Source organism: Odocoileus virginianus, chromosome 2, assembly GCF_023699985.2.
Source record: "Odocoileus virginianus isolate 20LAN1187 ecotype Illinois chromosome 2, Ovbor_1.2, whole genome shotgun sequence".
Taxonomy (NCBI): Eukaryota; Metazoa; Chordata; class Mammalia; order Artiodactyla; family Cervidae; genus Odocoileus; species Odocoileus virginianus.
The window spans coordinates 45328196-45347838 of record NC_069675.1 but is presented as its reverse complement, the minus strand read 5'-3'; the positions used below and the strand labels follow the sequence as shown (position 1 = coordinate 45347838).

General features: G+C 42.9%; 1 protein-coding gene across 2 annotated transcripts in view; it reads left to right on the top strand.

The window, feature by feature from the left end:
• SPMIP9 (sperm microtubule inner protein 9) overlaps positions 1–19643 on the top strand; it is a 70675-nt gene that overhangs the window by 17918 nt on the left and 33114 nt on the right. For both annotated transcript variants that reach the window (XM_020893434.2, XM_020893433.2), the window contains exon 3: positions 10349–10559. In XM_020893434.2, coding sequence (XP_020749093.2) covers positions 10542–10559 — 18 coding nt within the window. In that variant the 5' untranslated portion in view covers positions 10349–10541. The remainder of the gene's footprint in view (positions 1–10348; positions 10560–19643) is intronic.

Here is a 19643-nt window from a genome sequence, read left to right as displayed (position 1 = left end):
TTGTAGAGCATTATTTGGACCAATCTTAATGCAGGAGACCTGGGTTCAATCTCTGGGTTGGGGGGAAGATCTGTTGGAGAAGGGAAAGGCTACCCATTCTAGTATTCTGGCCTAGAGAATTCCATGGACTATATAGTCCATGGGGTCACGAAGAGTTGGACATGACTGAGAGAACTTCACTTACGCTTTCACTTTATTAGGGGAGACAGTATCTGGCCAAATGGTTGCAAATGCAGTATATAACTTATGAAAATTTTTAATTTAGGGGGAAAACAAAACCCTAATGAAGTGACAAAGATGTGCCAGGTTCTGGACAAGGCATAAGAAATAGAGTTTCCGCCCTCAAGTTACCCCTGGCTAAGGAAAAACAAACAAAAAAAGGGAAATGATTAGGCTGAATCTGTGGGAGTTGTGATAATACTTTCCTCTAAGATATTAATAACTTCTTATCGATTTCTAAGTATTCCATTTGTTTTGGGGATACTGAGCCCCTTGTCTATAATATGAGTTACAATGTTTTTTCTCATATTGTCTTTTGACTTTGTTTCAGTGATTTTTTTGGTTTTTGTTTTGTCTTTTACCATTCAGGTGTCATTTTTATATCATCAAATATCATTATCTTTTTTAAGGGCTTCTGAATTTCATGTCATAGCTGTCAGTTCTTCCGTATTCTGAGATTATAAAATAATGTTTTCTTCTAGTTTATTTATAGTTCCATTTTTTATATTCAAAGATTTGATCCAGATGAGAAGTAAGGATCCAACTATTTTTTCCGGAAGGCCACTTGGATGTCCCAACATCATGTATTGAATATTCCCCTTAATTTATTTGGGCCTGTAAGTAAATATGAAACAGTTTGATGTTGAGTTCTGAGAAGACAGAGTCATTGATTTTCAATAATGATGGCCCTGAGTCTTCAATAAAAGATTAAACGATGTTGTATAGTCTCTGTCAAGAGGCAAGAGGAGGAATGATTTATACAGGACAATTGTAAACACTCATGTTAACATTTTTTGTTTTGTTGCCTCCCCCTCCACCATCTTCGGCTTCCCAGGTGATGCTAGTGGTAAAGAACCCACCTGCCAATGCAAGAGACATAAGAGACACTGGATCAGTCCCTGGGTCAAGAAGATCCCCTGGAATAGGAAATGACAACCCACTCCAGTATTCTTGCCTTGAGGATCCTATGGACAGAGGAGCCTGGTGGGCTACAGTCCATGGGGTCACAGAGAGTCGGACACGACTTGAAGCGGCTGAGCATAGCCACCATCTCATCTTAGTTCCCAGGCCAGGAATTGAACCCACATCTCTTCCAGTGGAGATGTAGAGACTTCTAACCACTGGACCACCAGGGGATTCCCATTTTGTTGCCTTTTTAAAGGCAATTATTTCAGAAGTTTACATCTTATTGACCCAAAGCCAAGATAAATTCAATGCAAAGCGTAAAATGAAGCACTCTTTTTTTTTTTAAAAAAAAGGAAACTTAAATTTGAATCTCTGTACTTTTTAAAAATAGTTATTTATTTGGCTTTGCCAGGTCTTAGTTTTGGCACTCAGGATCTTTGATCTTTGTTGCAGCTTACAGGATCTCTAGTTGTGGCATATGGGATTTAGTTCCCTGACCAGGGATCAAACCTGGGCTCCCTGCCTTGGAACTGAGGAGTCTCAGCCACTGAACCACTGGAGAAGTCCTGAAGCATTCTTCTTTTTAAGCTCTGAAACAATAAAAATTTCTTAGTATCTAAACTTCCTGGAGGAGGGCATGGCAACCCACTCCAGTATTCGTGCCTGGAGAATCCCCATGGACAGAGGAGCCTGACAGACTGAATAACTAGGCACAGCACAGTATCTAAGCTTAAATATGAAAACCTCGGAGAAAACCTTGTAGTGATGAGCCACTGACCAGCAAACACTTGCCCGTGTCCAGGATCAACTGACCATTATCCTAGATCAGAAGCCCTGAGTATTTAAAGCGTTGGAATTCAATGATTAGTTATGAAACTCGGGGTAGGAAGAAGCCTCCCAGGATAACTTACAGGCCCATCAACAGTGCGAGAGACTGTTTCCTCACAGTTTTGTTCAAGACTAAATGTAACCCATGTTTACTAATCTAAGAGATGAAAAATGTCTCACTTACTGTTTCAACTTTCACTTCTTTATTTTATTCATTTATTTCTGGTCTTGCTGGGTGGGTCTTCATTGCTATGTGCGGGCTTTCTCTAGTTGCAGTGAATGATGGCTAGTCTTCATTGCAGTTCTCGGAGTTCTCATTGCAGTGGCTTCTCTTGTTGTGGAGGATAGGCTCTAGGTGCCCCGTCTTCAATAGTTGCAGCACTGGGGGCTCAGTAGTTGTGGCTGGCACACAGGCTTTAGTAGCTCTCAGGCATGTGGAATCTTCCCAGACCAGGGATCAAACCTGTGTCCCCTCCATTGGCAGGCAGAATCTTATCCACTGTACCATCAGGGAAGTCCAAATTTCAGTTCTTTAACTATGAGTGATTTTGTATGTGTGTTATTTTTTTCTGTGAAGGGTGTCCTTTATGTATTTCTGTTGGATTTTTTGTCTTTTTGTTATGCATCTATAAGAATGTCTGAATTCTGTGGTAGAGAAATCACTTAGCCTCTCTAAGCCTGATTTCTCATCAGGAGAATGAGAACAATGTTAGTGACAATTGTTAACTTGTCCTGAGCAGCCCCTGCTCCCCTGCTGATTTGTTGGTCTTCCCAGGGAGCATTTCCTACCATCTCATTTCAGGGCCACTAGTCCATAAGGCATCTTTGTGAAAATTAGAAAAAGGCACTGCTTTCTCAGGCTGGTATCACCCTGCACTAAGGCACCTGACTTGGAGAGCAGGCACTGGGTATCAGACCTAATTATTGCCTTACTAGTTTGTCCTTATACAGGGCACCGCCTGCCCGCCCCACTGTTCGTAGCAATGCTGTAGCATCTAATTTTCATAAACCCTAGAAAGAAGGTACTATTATTATCCCCATTTTAGGTCACTTCCCCAAAGCCACACAGCAAGTCGGTGATGAATTTGGAGTCCGTGATTAATCACTGTGTTGTATTGCACCTTCATACAGGGTTATAGTCAGTCTTTTTTTAAATATTTATTTATTTGGGTGCACCGGGTTAGTTGTGGCACTTTCATCTTTGTTGCAGCCTGTGAGATCTAGTTCCCTGACCAGGGGTTGAACGTGGGTCCCCTGAGTTGGGAGCATGGAGTCAGCCACCAAGCCACCAGGGAAGTCCCTATAGTTAGTCTTAATCAGGACAGTCCTTATAAAGCACTCAGCACAGTGCCTGATATGTAGTTAATACTTAATAAAATGTATGTGGAAATCCCCTGGCAGTCCAGTGGTTAGGACTTGTCACTTTCACTGCCAGGGCCTAGGTTCAGTCCCTGGTCGGGGAACGAAGATCCTGCAAGTCAAGAGGCGAAGCCAAAAGAAAAAGGTATGTGATGTTAGTCTTTCATCTATCCTGTGTTGCAAATACTGTTTTCCAGTTTTGGCATTTGGCATTTGATTTGACTTGTGTTTGCTAACCTACAAAACTTTTAGATAATCAAATTTCTTCATCTTTTCCATCATGATTTTGGTGATGACTTTTGTCTTGGTTGGCATTATGAAGACCAAATGACTAAATAAGATAACCACTTCTCTGTTAATTAAGGGACAGGCTAACTTAAGGAAACCCCCCAAATGCAATATTACAGTGAACTTCTGTCACATGGAACAGTCCTGACCTGGGGTGTGACTCTGCACCAGAACCTTCCCAGTGACCCAGGAACTTTCTCTATCAGAAGAGAGCATGGTAGACCTTACTTCCCTCATGGTCCACTGGTTAAGAATGTGGCCATGGGGAGGGAAAACAAGCAATCTCCCTTAAAGGAAGCAACTTTTATTTCCACTGAAATCTCATTGGAACTTAGGTGAACACCCCATGGCTGCAAAGGAAGCTGGAAACTGTAGTCTGTGGGAGATCTTTGCCCTTCTAAAACAACAGATCCAGTGGGCAGGGGCGTAGCTCTTGTGCTGAAAGAAAGAAGGAAAGGATACCAGGGTATAGTTGGTAGTCAGGATCACACCTCCCCAAGTCCTACATCCTCATACATTAAAACCAATGGTAAAGAATCTGCCTGCAATGCAGAAGACCTGGGTTCTATCCTTGGGTCAGAAAATCCCCTGGAGAAGGGAATAACTACCCACTCCAGTATTCTCACCTAGGGAATCCCGTGGACAGAGGAGCCTGGCAGGCTACAGTCCATGGGGTCACAAAGAGTCGGACATGACTGAGCCACTGTTTCATCCTGAACTTACTTCTCAATAACTTTTGCTCAGCAGCAAGAATTTCAATTCTTATAGATGCAGTTCCCCCCCACCTCCTGTCCCCCACCTCCATGCTCCTTTGTTGGGGATAATTATAAGAGGTAACTCAGAGTTAGGAAAAGAAAAGAGAAATAATACGCCTTGCCTCCTGAGGGTCTTGGCAAATTCTCCTTCCTGGGCCTGGACCACTTTCCCGTCTTTCAGCCAGTTAATTGCTACCTATTCTTCAGATGCCAGCTCAAAGCTTCATCCTCAGAAAAGCAGCTCTAGCTCCTTCCCCCCTCTCCCTCCCAATGTAGGTGAGGGCTCCTTTATAATCATCTCATGTTACTTTTTTTTTCCAATGTATTTATTTATTTTTGACTGTGCTGGGTCTTTGTTGCTGCTCGGGTTTTTCTCTAGCTGTGATGAGCGGGAGCTACTCTCTAGTTGCTGTGCGCAGGCTTCTCATTGCAGTGGCTTGTTGTGGATCATGCATTATAAGGCATGCAGGCTTCAGTAGTTGTGGCTCCCGGGCTGTTGAGCACAGGCACCATAGTTACAGTGCACGGACTTAGTTGCTCTGAGCAATGTGGGATCTTCCCAGAGCAGGGATTGAACCCCTATCTCCTGCAATGGCCGGTGGATTCTTTACCACTGAGTCACCAGGAAAGTGCTCATTTTACTTGTATTCATAGTACTTTCACAGCCGGTAACTAATGTGTAATTGTGTGACTATTTGGTTGATGTGTCCTTGTAGTGCTGGACTCCGAACTTCCAGGGGCAGGAGCCATATCTATTGCGCTCACCTTCAAAGATGGAGCTCCATAAATATTTGCTGGATAAATGAATGAGTGTTGAGAGAGGAAGGCAGTGGAGCTGTGAGAGAGAGGAAGGAGGCAGAGAAAGAAGTAGTTGACATCTTAGGATGTCATGAATGACCTGGCAGAGGGGAAGGGCTGAACTTGGGGAAGGGCAAACCCATTGGTCGTCAATGAGTTTGATGAGTTCCAGTTCTGTACTCTGGTTCGAAGTTGTCCACATGCAGGGCTGAGAAGGTGAACTCCCTTCCTGGGCAAGTGAGTGCTGATGAGAAATGCTTGCTCAACTCTGGGGACAGGGTTGAGGCTTCTGTGCCTCCATCCAGCAGAGGCTTGGACCCTTAAAAACTGTTGAATTGCTAAAACATTATGTATAGGAATTTTCCTAGCCTTTTCTGTGAAATAAAATTACTTATTCCATAACTTCATTCATTGTTTCTTGAAGGAAGTTAAATTCTCAGTCAGAGACTCATTTATACAGTTGGCTATTTAGTCTAAAGTGACACTGACACTTCTTTTTTGCCTTTTAATTTTTTTAAAAAATTATTGATTTATTTTAATTGGAAGATAATTAATTTAAAATATTGTGATGGCTTTTTCCATACATCAGTATGAATCGGCCGTAGGCATACATGTATCCCCTCCATCCTGAACCTTTCCTCCCACCTGCCTTCCCACCCCATCCCTCCAAGTCATCACAGAGCACCCACACTGGTTATCTAATTTACATAGTTGTATTTTACATAGTAGTGTTAGTCGCTCAGTCATGTCTGACTCCTTGTGACCCCATGGACTGTAGCCCGCCAGGCTCCTCTGTCCATGGAATTCTCCAGGCAAGAATACTGGAGTGGGTTGCCATGCCCTCCTCCAGGGGATCTTCCTGACCCAGAGATCTAACCTGGATCTCCTGCATTGCAGGCAGATTCTTTAACTTAAGAGCTACAGGGAAGTCATCTGTCTTACATACAGTAATGTATATGTTTCAATGCTATTCTCTCAAATCATCCCACCCTCTCCTTCTCCCATGACACTGACATTTAAGGAAAATCTGTAATAGGAGTGGTGGTAAAACAAAGGTAATTAGGATTCCATGGTTTCCTATTGTTGATATACTTTTTGATACTATTATTGACATTTGACAAGTGTCCTAGTCAAAAAGGTATATAGCCTATTGACTATTAAATTAAACTTCTGAGATATAGATGTGAGCTACATTATATATAATATATCTGTGTATCTATCTTTTTTTAAAACCTAGATTGCTCAAAGTTTCTGCCTCTTTTGTAGGAATGAATGGTAAGTCTTCTATGAGCAAATATTTTAATTAAACATTAAGAGAGAAACAGCAAGGGTTTACTGCATAGCACAGAGAACCACATTCAGTATCTTATAATAAACTATAATGGAAAAGAATTCAAAAAAAGAATATAGAAGGGGCTTCCCAGGTGGCGCTAGTGGTAAAGAACTTGCCCGCCAGTGCAGGAAACATAAAAAAAGAACATAGATACATACATATGTACATATAGCCAAATCACTTTGCTGTTACCTGATGCTAATACAATATTATGAGTCAACTACACTTCAGTAATAAAGTAATTAATTGATTAATTAATAAATACAAAAAAATTATGGCCAGTGGAACACTTGGAAAGCATGCCATAAAGGTAGTTGATGTTGAATCACTTATAAAATGAAACCACAGAGAATCTAAAAAAGTGTACTTTCAGTCTTCTGTTTTTTGAAATTTCTCATTTGATGTCTCAGGAAAATAACAGTGAGGCATGCAGTCAAGACTTCTGGAGAATCAGAGGTTTGGGGTTATACTCTCGTGGTTTCTTTTCTTTCTTTCTTCTTTTTAAAAAGATCTTTTGGCCTCACCTCACCTCTTAGTTCCCTGATCAGGGATTGAACCCGTACCCCCTGGCATTGGTAGCACAGAGTCTTAACCACTGGACCACCAGGGAAGTCCAACCCTGGTAGTTTCTTGCTCTTCTCTTCCTTAGTCTTATTTCCATCTCTCACTATCACCAGGGAGTGTGCAGAGCCTGTGGCAACCTACTCTGTGAAAATGCCTCCCTACATCCAGGGATCTATCTATTAATGACCAATGAAGAATTTTTGCACTTTATTTTTGAAATATGAAAGCACTTTATTTAAAAAAATAATAATTTTGTTTATTAATTTTTGGCTGGGCTGGGTCTTCATTGCTGCATGTAGGCTTTCTCTAGTTGCAGTGAGCAGGGGTTGCTCTAGCTGAGGTATGCGAGCTTCTCATTGCAATAGCTTCTCTTATTGCAGAGCCCAGGCTCTAGGGCATGCAGGCTTCAGTAACTGTGGCATGTGGGCTCAGTAGTTGTAGCCCATGGACTTAGTTGCTCTGTAGCATGAGGGATCTTCCTGGATCAGGGATCAAACCTATGTGTCCTGCATTGGCAGGCAGACTCTTTACCACTGAGCCACCAGGGAAGCCCTGAAAGCATTTTCTAATAAACCACCTTCCTGCCCGTTGTTCAGGTTTTCTCTTTGCAGATGATTTCAGCTTCAAGGAAGTGAGGGGGAAAGGCAGCACAGAAGAATCACAGCCCCTCAATCGTCAGTCTGTTCTGTTGCACTCCATACAGCGATGGCTCCTACAAAAATCATTAGAAGAGAAAGATATGATTATGACTTTCCCATATGACACATCTGCTTGGTTTTATTGCCTGAAATTAGTCCATTTTTATTGTGGACATTATTAAAGGAGAGTACTTGGGGGAAAGTCATTTGAAAAAAGACTTTCATGTTCCTTATATCCAGTGATATGCTTTTCAATTGTGGTGTTGAGGAAGACTCTTGAGCGTCCCTTGGACAGCAAGGAGATCAAATCAGTCAGTCCTAAAGGAAATCAACCCTGAATATTTATTGGAAGGACTGATGCTGAAACTAAAGCTCCAGTACTTCGGCCACCTGATGCAAAGAGCCATCTTACTAGAAAAGACCCTGATGCTGAAAATGATTGAAGGCAAAAGGAGAAGGGGGCAGCAGAGAATGAGATGGTTGGATGGCTTCATTGACTCAATGGACATGAGTTTGAGCAAACTCTGGGAGATGGTGAAGGACAGGGAAGCCTGGCATGCTGCAGTCCATGGGGTCACAAAGAGTCGGACACCACTTAGCGGCTGAACAGCAACAAGATCCAGTGATGCTTTGGTACTGTTTGCTGAGTAGTCTCTGGGAGAACATTTGCATTGCAGCTGCTTTACAGTAGGCAGTGTCCCTGCTACCACGCATATGAAAATGCATCTCAGTGTCCTGATATTTTTAATTCTCATCTGGCAAAAAAGTTAGGTCTGACAAGAGACCTACTTTCAAGTCTATGATTTTTTTTTTTTTTTAGCTGTACCAACGGCACATGGGATCGTCCCCAACCAGGGATTGAACCTGTGCCCCCATAGTGGGAACACAGCATCTTAATCACTGGACCACCAGGAAGGTCCCCTAATTTCAAATTTAAATAAAGTATGGAGGTAATGTTTGGGAGCCGCAGGGCTAGAAGCACCAGCCTCAGATGATGACTCCCAAAGCCATCTTTCCAATGTCTGTGTTAACACATTTCCGAAAGAAACTGAAATCAGGGGCTTGGCTTGGTCTGTGTCTCCAGCCTTGGAGGAAGCGTGAAGATGAAGCTTCCCTGTGAGCCCTTCACAAAGCAAAGAGGCCCTGGACAGGAGCCCAACACCTTTGTCAGGTGTGCTTTCTCTATTGTTCTCCAAATGGCAAGGGATTAAGATGAGGGAGTTGGAGTGGCAATTTTTTTATTCTTCCTAAGCCAGAAGAGACACTTTTCTTAGAGAGTTGTGGAAAGGAATGCAGAGCACTGAGTGCGTTGGGAGAGTTATCTCAAAACACCTGGAGTGTGTGTCTAATCCATCCTTTAAAACAGCTGACTGCTGCTTCCTCATAGCTGGCCCCCCGGCCTGGTCCAAATCCTTCCCTTTCACGGCACTGTTCCCCTGGCCTCCAAAGCCTTATTCTTTTAATTTTGGGAAGGAAAGGAGTCTCATGCCCACAGCTACAAGTGGGATTTGTTCTTCTTGTTGTTGCTGTACATACGTTCTCACAACACAGGCCTTCCATTCCTGCTAATCCTCTTCTCAGGGCCAGAGCTACTCTCTACTCGTACCTGGTGGTGGTGGTCCGTGCTGAGTCGTGTCTGACTCTGTGACCCCATGGACTGTAGCCACCAGGCTCCCCTGTCCATGGGATTCTCAGGCAAGAATACTGGAATGGGTTGCCATGCCCTCCTCCAGGGGATCTTCCACACCCAGAGATCGAACCTGGGTCTCCTGCTCTGAAGCCAGATTCTTTACCATCTGAGCCACCAGGGAAGTCCTGTATAACACACAGAGGGACAGGGTTTCCACCAACTTGCAACACAGCTGTGGCAGGCAAAAGAATGCTGTTCCGAAGATACAGATATCCCCAGATTACCTGGCCACTGTGACTGTGTTTCCTCACTTAGTAAAATGAACTTTGGAAGGAATTCCCTGGCAGTCCAGTGGTTAAGACTCTGAGCTTCCACTGCAGGGGGCGCTGGTTGGATCCCTGGTCTGGGAAATAAAGAACTTTCCTGGTGGCTTAGACAGTAAAGAATCTGCGTGTAGGAGACCTGGGTTTGACCCTGGGTCAGGAAAATCCCCTGAAGAAGGGAATGGCAAACCACTCCAGTATTCTTGCCTGGGAAGGCCCACAGACAGAGGAGCCTGGCGGGGGCTACACTCCATGGGGTTGCAAAGAGTTAGACACGACTGAGAAATTAACACACACGCACACACTGGGAACTAAGATCTCACATGCCATGGAGCAACTAAGCTGGAACAACACAACTACTGAATCCCCTGCTCCCGAGTCCATGCACCACAACTAAGATCTCGCATGTTGCGACTAAGACCCGATGCAGCCAAATAAATAAATATAAAAATAAATAAATAAAAGGGAAGCAGGAGGATCAGAGGCAGAGATGGGACAGCAGAAGCAGAAGCTGATGCTGAAATGATGTGCTTTGAAGATGAAGGAAGGAGCCATGAGCCAGGGAATATAGGTGAGCTGGAACAGGCAAGGCAATGAGTGAAATACTCCCCTGAAGCTTCTAAAAGGAATGTAGCCCTGTTGACACTTTGATTTTAGGACTTACTACCCCCAGAACTGTAAGATCATAAATCTGTGTTTTTTTTTAGGCCACTCAACAGCAATGGAAAACCAATACCAGAGGACAGGGGCTAACAGCGCTGCTTGGCTGGACTCTATAAGTGCTTCTTCCCACATAGCAACAGAGCTCCCTCTCACAGCCACGCCATGAGTGGCTGTTATTACTAACTGCATTTTACAGATGAAGAAACTGAGACAGAAGGAGTTCAGGGCCAAGATCCTATGGCTTGGACGGTCAAGGTCAGTATTTTTAAAGCAAGTTTCTCAGGGTTCAGAATATGTGTACTAAACCACACACTCTTTTGTTTCCCAAGAAGGTGAAAGGCTTCAGGGATGGTCAGCAAGAAGAAGGTGTGTGAAGCCACACGTCACCCCAAAAAGACGTTTTACTCTTTAGCTTTACCATCATTTCCCACAAAATATCGTAGAAGACGAGACAAAAATGAAGACCCCTCTCATGGTATCCTTTTGCCCTCTGCCCAAGGAACCAACTGACCCAGATCACAAAATGTTGCATGCTAGGTCACTTCAGTTGTGTCCGATTCTTTTGGGACCCCAAGGACTGTAGCCCGCCAGGCTCCTCTTCCCATGGAATTCTCCAGGCAAGAATACTGGAGTGGGTTGCCATGCCCTCCTGCAGGGGATCTTCCTGACCCAGGGATCAAAGCTTCGTCTCTTAGTCTCCTGAATTGGCAAGTGGGTTCTTTACCACTAGCACCACCTGGGAAGCCCAGATCACAAAATGGCCAAGTGTAAAAGAACAAACATGTGGCAACTGATTACACATGAGATGGGTTGTGAACTATTTTTTAGCAGAAGGTGCCTACACTATAACATGCAATAAGAGATCCTTTACATGTGAAAATGAGCTTTTAATTGTCTTTTAAAATTTTATTTTGAAGCTTGTTGAGTGAGTAATGACCACATTTTCGGTTAGAACAAAATACTCAGGTGTGTCATTTAGAATACTGATGTCCATTTTTGTATGAAAACACACATACATGCTACTTTAACAGAAAGGTTAGAAAATGAAGTTATAAGAATGTTCTAGAAACTATAATTAAAGAAATGAAAAACAGGAGAAGATAAGAAAGTATCAAGCCAGAAGATCCAACATCCAGTCATACGAATTAAAAAAATAGTTAAGAAAATGGAAGAAAGGAAAGTATAAAGAAATCATACATGAAAATTTCCCAGTTTTGAAGCCTCAGGTATCTCAGTTAAAAAGTTCCATTGAGAGGTCAGGGCATTGAATGATAAATTCAAATTCCACCAAGGCACATCATCATGAAATTTCTACATTAGGAATGGAGAGAATATTCTGAAAGGTATAACAGTAAAAGTCCAAAGTCACACACAGAGGATTGCAGTAGATAGCAATGATAACTGGGGGAGAAATATTGAAGTGTCTTCAAAACTTGGAGAGACAGCCAAAAATGGGAAACAACCCAGGGGTCTATTAACTGATGAGCACATGAGTAAAAGTGATACAGCAATACAAGGAAGTGTATTTGGCGATAAAAAGAAATGAGATACTGATACATGCTACAACATGGATCAGCCTTGAAAACATGAAGCTAAGAAGTTAATTACAAAAGACCATATATTGTAAGATTCCATTTATAAGGCGGAGGGAGGCAGGAAATGGAAGTGACTGCTAAGGGGTATGGAATTTCTTTGGGGATGATGAAAATTGTTTCAACTAGTATCTTGAGGCTATTCTGTGTTCCAAAGTATCGTTTCCACTCATTTGTCTGTTATAACTTTGCTATTTTGTGTGCTAAAATCTCTTGTTTTCAAGAATCATCAGAGTAAGACTTCTCTCATGGTGCAGTGGGTAAGAATCCACCTGCCACTGCAGGGGACACAGGATCGATCCCTGGTCTGGGAAGATTCCACATGCCGCACAGCAGCTAAGCCTGTGGGCTGCAGCTACTGAGCCCACGCTCTAGAACCCATGTGCTGCAACTATGGAAGCCCATGTGCCTAGAGTCTGTGCTCCGCAGAAAGAAAAGCCACCACAATGAGAAGCCGGAGAGTACCAGAGAAGAGCCGCCCAACTAGAGAAAGCCCACACTCAGCAACAGAAAACCCAGAGGAGCTAAAAAAAAGAAAAAGAATCATCAGACTAAGTGGCAGTGTCTTTTGGAAAGGGTAGCCTTTATTATTAACTAACATATCAGTTATCAGTGAATACTGTTACTAGGGTTTAGCTGCCTTATGAAATATAAGAATCTCCCAGACCCAAGTCTGTCAGTCATGAATGCTTGTACCTACTCACCTGTCCTTCACAGGCCAGTTATGACAATGGAAACAAGTCTTTCCAGGTGATCAAGGAAGGGGTCAAGGCACACATGTAGGGAAGGCGCAAGCTCTACTTGCAGTGGAGGTAACAAAGAAAACAATATATCTCATATTTATCTTTGCATGCAAACACATTTCAAAAATCATTTGATTTATTTATCTACCTATCATTTTGCTTAAATGATACAGGGTAATGATAACTGGGTACAGGTACTCTGCCAGGTGCAGGAATACAGGGATGAACAAGCCATCACCCACCCCTGGCCAGCTTTTGGTCTCTTGAGAAAAGTAAAAAGATGTTTGAGACCCGATTCCTCATATATTGGCCAAACCTGATCTATCCCAGATCACTCTTCTGTCAGTCTACCCCTTTAGTGCCATTAACTGAATATTTTTAAAGTAGCTGTAGCAGGTGTTAGGGCTTAATTGTTCCACGGTGTGTGGGATCTTAGTTCCTCAACCAGGGATCAAACCCATGTCCCCTGCAGGGCAAGGCAGATTTTTAACCACCAGGGAAGTCCCACCATTACTTGAATATTAAGGCAGCTCTTCTTTTCTTGGTAAAATATTTTAGATGGGAGGGTTACATGAGCTGTGATGGGCCCCCTTTGACTGTCTGGAATGATATTGCCCATGAGGCTTGGCTAAGCCTGCATCATTCAGCAAATACTTTTTGAGCAGCTTCTATGGGCCAGGTTTATGGAACAATACAGAAGAGGTTCCTTCGCTTTTTCTGGAAGGGTGGGTGAGGGGGAAGGTGAAGGGCAGGCCTCTCTCTGAAGAATGAGAACTAGACAGCCAGGCAATGAGTTGGGGTAAAGGTAATTTTCAACACACTGCATTGGAGGCTGATTTTATCAAATCTACTTCACAGAGAACGAATCTAGCTCCCAGATGTTGAGGTCCTAAAGCCTTCGTTGGCAAAGAAAACATTCAGTCCCACCCCACCCCCTCCACCTTGGCCATTCTGTCTGCCAACCCACTGTGTCAGCTGGACGTGAAAATGTAGAGGACCATGCCATCAGATTGGGGGGTGAGGGAGAGGTCCAAACTGAACATTAAAGGATGAGAAGGAGGTAGAGAGGACCCAGAGCAACAGGGTGAGGGGTCTCCTTCCTTCTCTGCTCCTCTCTGCCCATTTCCTCTGAGCACTGCACCTACTCAGGGAAGATGACCTCTGCAAAGAATGGAGTCTTATTCTTGCATCAAGAGAAGGCACAATAAATAAATTTGCACTGTATTTTTTTAATGTAATAATTTTTGGCTGCACTGGGTCTTCATTGATGGACACAGGCTTTCTCTAGCTGTGGCGAGCAGGGGCTACTCTCTAGTTGTGCTGTGAGAACTTACTGTGGTGTTTTTCTTTTTGTAGAGTGCAGGCTCCAGGGGGTGCAGGCTCAGTAGATGTGGCACACAAGTCTATTTGCCCCACAGCATGTGGAAACTTCCCAGACCAGGGATCAAACCCATATCCTCTGTATTAGCAGGTGTATTCTTAAGCACCAAACCACAAGGGAAGTCTTGCACTGGCTTTTGAGCATTGGAGAAGAGTGTGAGAATCTCTAGCCAAGCTTGCCAGCCAGGGATGCTTGTGTCTCCTTACCTGGCCTGCAAAGGTCAGTGACAGGTGATAGGAATATATCTTTCAGGTGGCCAGGAAGGGAAGACAGAGAGAAAACACACAGCTCTCTGCACGGCAGAGAGGATGGCTCTCGTGTTGTGCCTGCAAACATTAATGCCCATTCATAAAAAGCTGGGCTTTCACAAAGTGCAAGGCCCTCAGTCTGTCATCAGGTGGATGGGAAACGAGACTCCCACCTGAGCCATCCTTCTTCTTCAAGATGCTTCACCAACCGGGCCTCTGAGAACCATAAATAAAGACCACTGCGAATTGCTTTTCTGTCTGACCCTTTAACCTGAAATAAAAATAAAGCTTGGAGAATGTCATCATGACTCAAGGTTCCTTTATGGGCTCCTCCTTCCCTTACCTGTTGACAGGTGGCTGCCAGAGACCTCACAGTTACCTTTGATTTAGCTGTAACAGCATCTCCACACTTAGCCAAGGTCTGCCCTATAATCCTCTCTGGAGCTGAAGTCAATCTGTGTGGTAACCTGAGAGCCATCTCTGGGCTGCGGATGATGTCACTGTCTGTTAACACAGGACTGGAATGACCAAGAAACTCATGCTCCGGACAATGGAGCGGGAGGTCACTCTCAAAACCAGAGGTCGGCTCAAATGTTAAGCGAATTTTCAAAGTAAAAAGGAAGATTTATTCCCATACACCCTTTTATAAACTCCTGAGGTAGTTCAATGCTTGCTTTCAGAGAATTAAGAATGGTTTTATTCTGAATCAGAAATCCGTATCTGAGAAGTCTGAATGTATTATGGAGATAAAGGTGGAAAATTTGAAAATTGGAGCTGAAAATTATGGACATAAATGAGCAAAACCTCCAAGTGGATTTTAAACCATTATGTGTCTCCACTCAAGCCCTAAATGAGTTTGTATTAGTAAATGTTACCCTTGCGTTTGTTTGTCTGAGTACAGTTCTGGATAGAGAAGAATGTTTTTTTTTTAATTATTATTATTATTTTTTGGCTGAACCACAAGGCACATGGGATCTTAGTTCCCTGAACAGGGACTGAACCCATTTCTCCTGCAGTGGAAGCTCATTCTATTAACTACTGGACCTCTAGGGAAGTCTGGAAAAGGATTTTATTTGTCCTTAATTTATTTGGTGTCCTGGAGGGAATCATATAGAAATTTCTTTGTGTTAAATAATATCTGCTAAACACGCAAAACTAAGGTCCTTTTTTTAATAGGACAAATGAGCTATATTGCTTAAGCCATTGGCAGGGATATGTGTGTGTGTGTGTTCACATTTTGCTTTGTTTTAAATGTGGGGCAAGGATTAAACAATTTCTGGCTTTACATTTTATAAACACATCTAATTCAGTGTTCTCCTTCCCTACTGTATGTCTATTAATGCTATAATAAATTACCACAAATTTAGTGACTTAAAGCAACACAAATTTATTCTCTTGCAATACTGGAGGTCAGAAGTGTAAAATCAAGGTATCACTAGGGTTGCATTCCTTCTGGAGTTTTCAGGGGAGAATTCATTTCTTTGCCTTTTCCAGTTTTCAGAGATCACTTGCGTTCTTAGGCTTGCGGTCCCTTCCCTCCATCTTCAAAGTGCACCACTCCAAACTCTGCTTCCATCCTCACACTTTTTTTTTTTTTTTTACTCTGACCCTCTAGCCTCCATCTGACAAGGACCCTGGTGATTACAATGGGCCCACCTGGATAATCCAGGGATAATCTCTCACTTCGAGATCCTGAAGTTAATCACACTTGCAAAATCTCCTTTAACATGTAAAGTAACATATTGCCAAATTCTAGAAAGTAGAACCCTAGTATCTTTGCAAGGCCAGTATTCAGCCTACGCACCAACTATTGCAAGTATTTACAAAACTGGGAACTGGAAGTAGGGCTTTCAGGAGCAATAGCTAAGATGCAGACAAAGAGTTGTTTATGCACCTGGCACGCTCTCCTTAGCTCACTGGAGATAGCAAGCTTTTCTGTCTGAACTTCAGCCCAAAGCCTTCTACCTAGCAAAGTCACCACCACTCTGCCCCTCGCGATGGGATGGGTGAAAGGGATAGGACTTAATATGACTTTAAGTGAGACTGTTTAACAGTTTCCTCAGATGTAAAAGGTGAATAAGAAGACATAAAAGACTTGGGTTCGATCCCTGGGTCGGGAAGATCGCCTGGCCTAGGAAATGGCAACCAGCTCCAGTATTCTTGCCTGAAAAAATTCCCATGAACAGAGGAGCCTGACGGGCCACTGTCCAGGAGCGACAGAGCCGGACACAACCGAGCACACACAAAAGTAACAACACACATTCCGCAGCGCCTCCAGCGGATGAATGAGGCCGGTGCTAACAGCGCTTCATTAACTAAAGACTGGGTAAAAGTGTATTTCAGTCAGACTCGGGGTATAAACTACATGACTGGAAGACTGTTAGAGGAAGAGGCTTGCGAGCCATCATTACTATCATGACAAATGTGATGTCTCGGGTTTATCTGGCTTCACCTGGCTGGAATATGGCTGGAACCTAGATATCTGGACTCCTGGCTCCGTGTTCTTCCCATTGCACGCTGATATAATGGTGATGTGCTAAACTCTGTACACAGCGATCTGTTCACAGGGCTGCTCTCTCCAGGCTTGTCCTGGGTCCCCCTCCATCGTCAGTGCCAACCAGACTTCAGCCACCACCCTCCTGCTGTGTTATTTAAAGGGGGAGTAAGGCACCGTCGAGTCTGCCTGCAGTGCGGGAGACTCCGGTTAGATCCCTAGGTCCGGAAGATCCTCTGGAGAAGGAAATGGCAACCCACTCCAGTATTCTTGCCTGGAAAACTCCATGGGCGGAGGAGCCAGGCAGGCTACAGTCCATGGGGTCGCTAAGAGCCGGACACGACTGAGCAACTTCACTTTAAGGCGCCATGTGTTTCCCTCTTCTCTTTCTCACACTGAGTGCTTGATCATCTCTTCTCCAGCTCCTACTGTTTCAAATCCTTTAGTGATTTCTTGCTTTTCACCATTTTCAGCCTCTCCCTAGTTGTGTCTGCCTCCAAACTCAAACAATGCCACTGCATTTGTCACCTGCAGGATAATTAGTTCCTAATAAGCTTTGCATAGTATTTAAAATGTGTCAAACCTTTATTTTACATTTGATTTTTTTTATTAAGTAACAATTTACATACGCTAAGTTCACTGTGTTTTTAGTGTACAGTTCTGTGAGTTTTGACAAACATATGTGGAGGTGTAACCTTTGCTTTGCCAACAAACGTCCGTCTAGTCAAGGCTATGGTTTTTCCAGGGGTCATGTATGGATGTGAGAGTTGGACTGTGAAGAAAGCTGAGTGCCGAAAAATTGATGCTTTTGAACTGTGGTGTTGGAGAAGACTCTTGAGAGTCCCTTGGACTGCAAGGAGATCCAACCAGTCCATCCTAAAGGAGATCAGTCCTGGGTGTTCATTGGAAGGACTGATGTTGAAGCTGAAACTTCAATACTTTGGCCATCTCATGCAAAGAATTGACTCATTGGAAAAGAGCCTGATGCTGGGAGGGATTGGGGGCAGGAGGAGAAGGGGATGACAGAGGATGAGATGGCTGGATGGCATCACCGACTCAATGGACATGAGTTTGAGTAAATTCCAGGAATTGGTGATGGACAGGGAGCCTGGCGTGCTGTGATTCATGGGGTCGCAAACAGTTGGACATGACTGAGCAACGGAACTGAACTGAACTGAACCACCCCCATAAACGAGGAATGAAACAAATTCCTTATGGACAGGTTTTTTAGTATTGTATCTGAAAAATCTTTGCCTATCCCAAAGATTTTCTTCTATATTTTTTTCTGTAAGTTTTTTAGTGTAAGATTTTACATGTTAGGTCTGTGATTCATTCTGAGTTAATTTTTACAAGGTATAAAATGAGATTCTATTGTTTACCTTATATACTATAATCTTGCTAAACTTTAGTTTTTGGAGCCCTTTTGTATATTCTTTTTTATTTTCTACATAGGTAATTCTGTTCTCTGCAAAAAGTGACAATTTCTTCTTTTCCAGTATCTGTGGATTTTGCTTCTTTTTCTTGACTTATTGCATTAGCTAGGACTCCAATGACATTGAATAAGACTGGTCAGAGTGGATATCCTTGCTTTGTTTCCAATCTTAAGGGGAAGATATGTAGTTTTGTACCATTGAGGAAGATGTTAGCTGTAGGTTTTCTAGTTGAGGAAGTTCCCCTATAAGTCTACTTGACTAAGAGTTTTTGTCAGGAACATGTGTTTAATTTTGTAAATCCTTTTTCTGCATCTTTTGAAATGATGATAGGGTTTTTTTCTCTTTAGTCTGTTAGTTTGATGAATTACTAACTGATTTTCAAATGTTAAACTCTTCACTCCCAGAATAAACCCCATCTAGTCCTGAAGTATTATCTTTTTTAAAAGACTATTTCTGGATTTGATTTTCTAAAATTTTGGTAAGAATTTTTATGTCTATGTTCATGAGAGATATTAGTATGTTTTCTTTTCTGATAAGGTCTTTATCTGGTTTTGATATAAGGATAACGTCACTTCACAAAATAAATTGGGAGATGTTTCATTGTCTTCAATTTTCTGGAAGAGTTGGCATAGAATTGGTATTTTCTTCCTAAATGCTTGATAGAATTCACCAGTGGAGCTATGTAGGCCTGAAGTTTTCTTTGTGGGAAATTTTTAATTATGAATTCAATTTCTTCAATAAATATAAGACCATTCAGGTTATTATTTCTTCTTAAGTATGTTTTAGTAGTTTGTATCTTTCAAGGAATTTGTCTATTTCATCTAAGTTGTTAAGTTTACTGACATGAAGTTGTCCACTTTTTTTTTTTATGGCTGCCCTGGGTCTCTGTTGGGTTTGGGCAGGCTTTCTCTAGTTGGGGCAAGCAGAGGCCACTCTCTAGTTGTGGTGTGTGGGCTGCTCATTGCAGTGGCTTCTCCTGGTGCAGAGCACGGGCTCTAAGTGCTCAGGCTTCAGTAGTTACAGCACTTGGTCTCAGCAGTTGTGGCCCTGCAGCTTAGTTCCTCCGCGGTATATGGAATCTTCCTGGGCCAGGGATCAAACCTGTGTCCCCTGCATTGGCAGGCAAATTCTCATCTACTGCACTACCAGGAAAGTCCTGTTTGTAGTTTCTTATTATCCTTGCTATATTTCTAGGATTTGTAGTGGTATTCCCTCTGTCTCACTCCTGATGTTTGTTTGTTTGTTTTTCTCTTTCTCTTCTTCTTCTTTTTTAAAATCTTTTAAACATGTGGCATGTGGGATCTTAGTTCCCCAAACAGGAATTGAACTTGTGCCCCCTACACTGGCAGCATGGAGTCTAACCACTGGACCACAGGGAAGTCCCGTGATATTTGTAGTTTGAGACCACAGGGGAAGTCCCGTGATATTTGTAGTTTATCTCTCTCAAG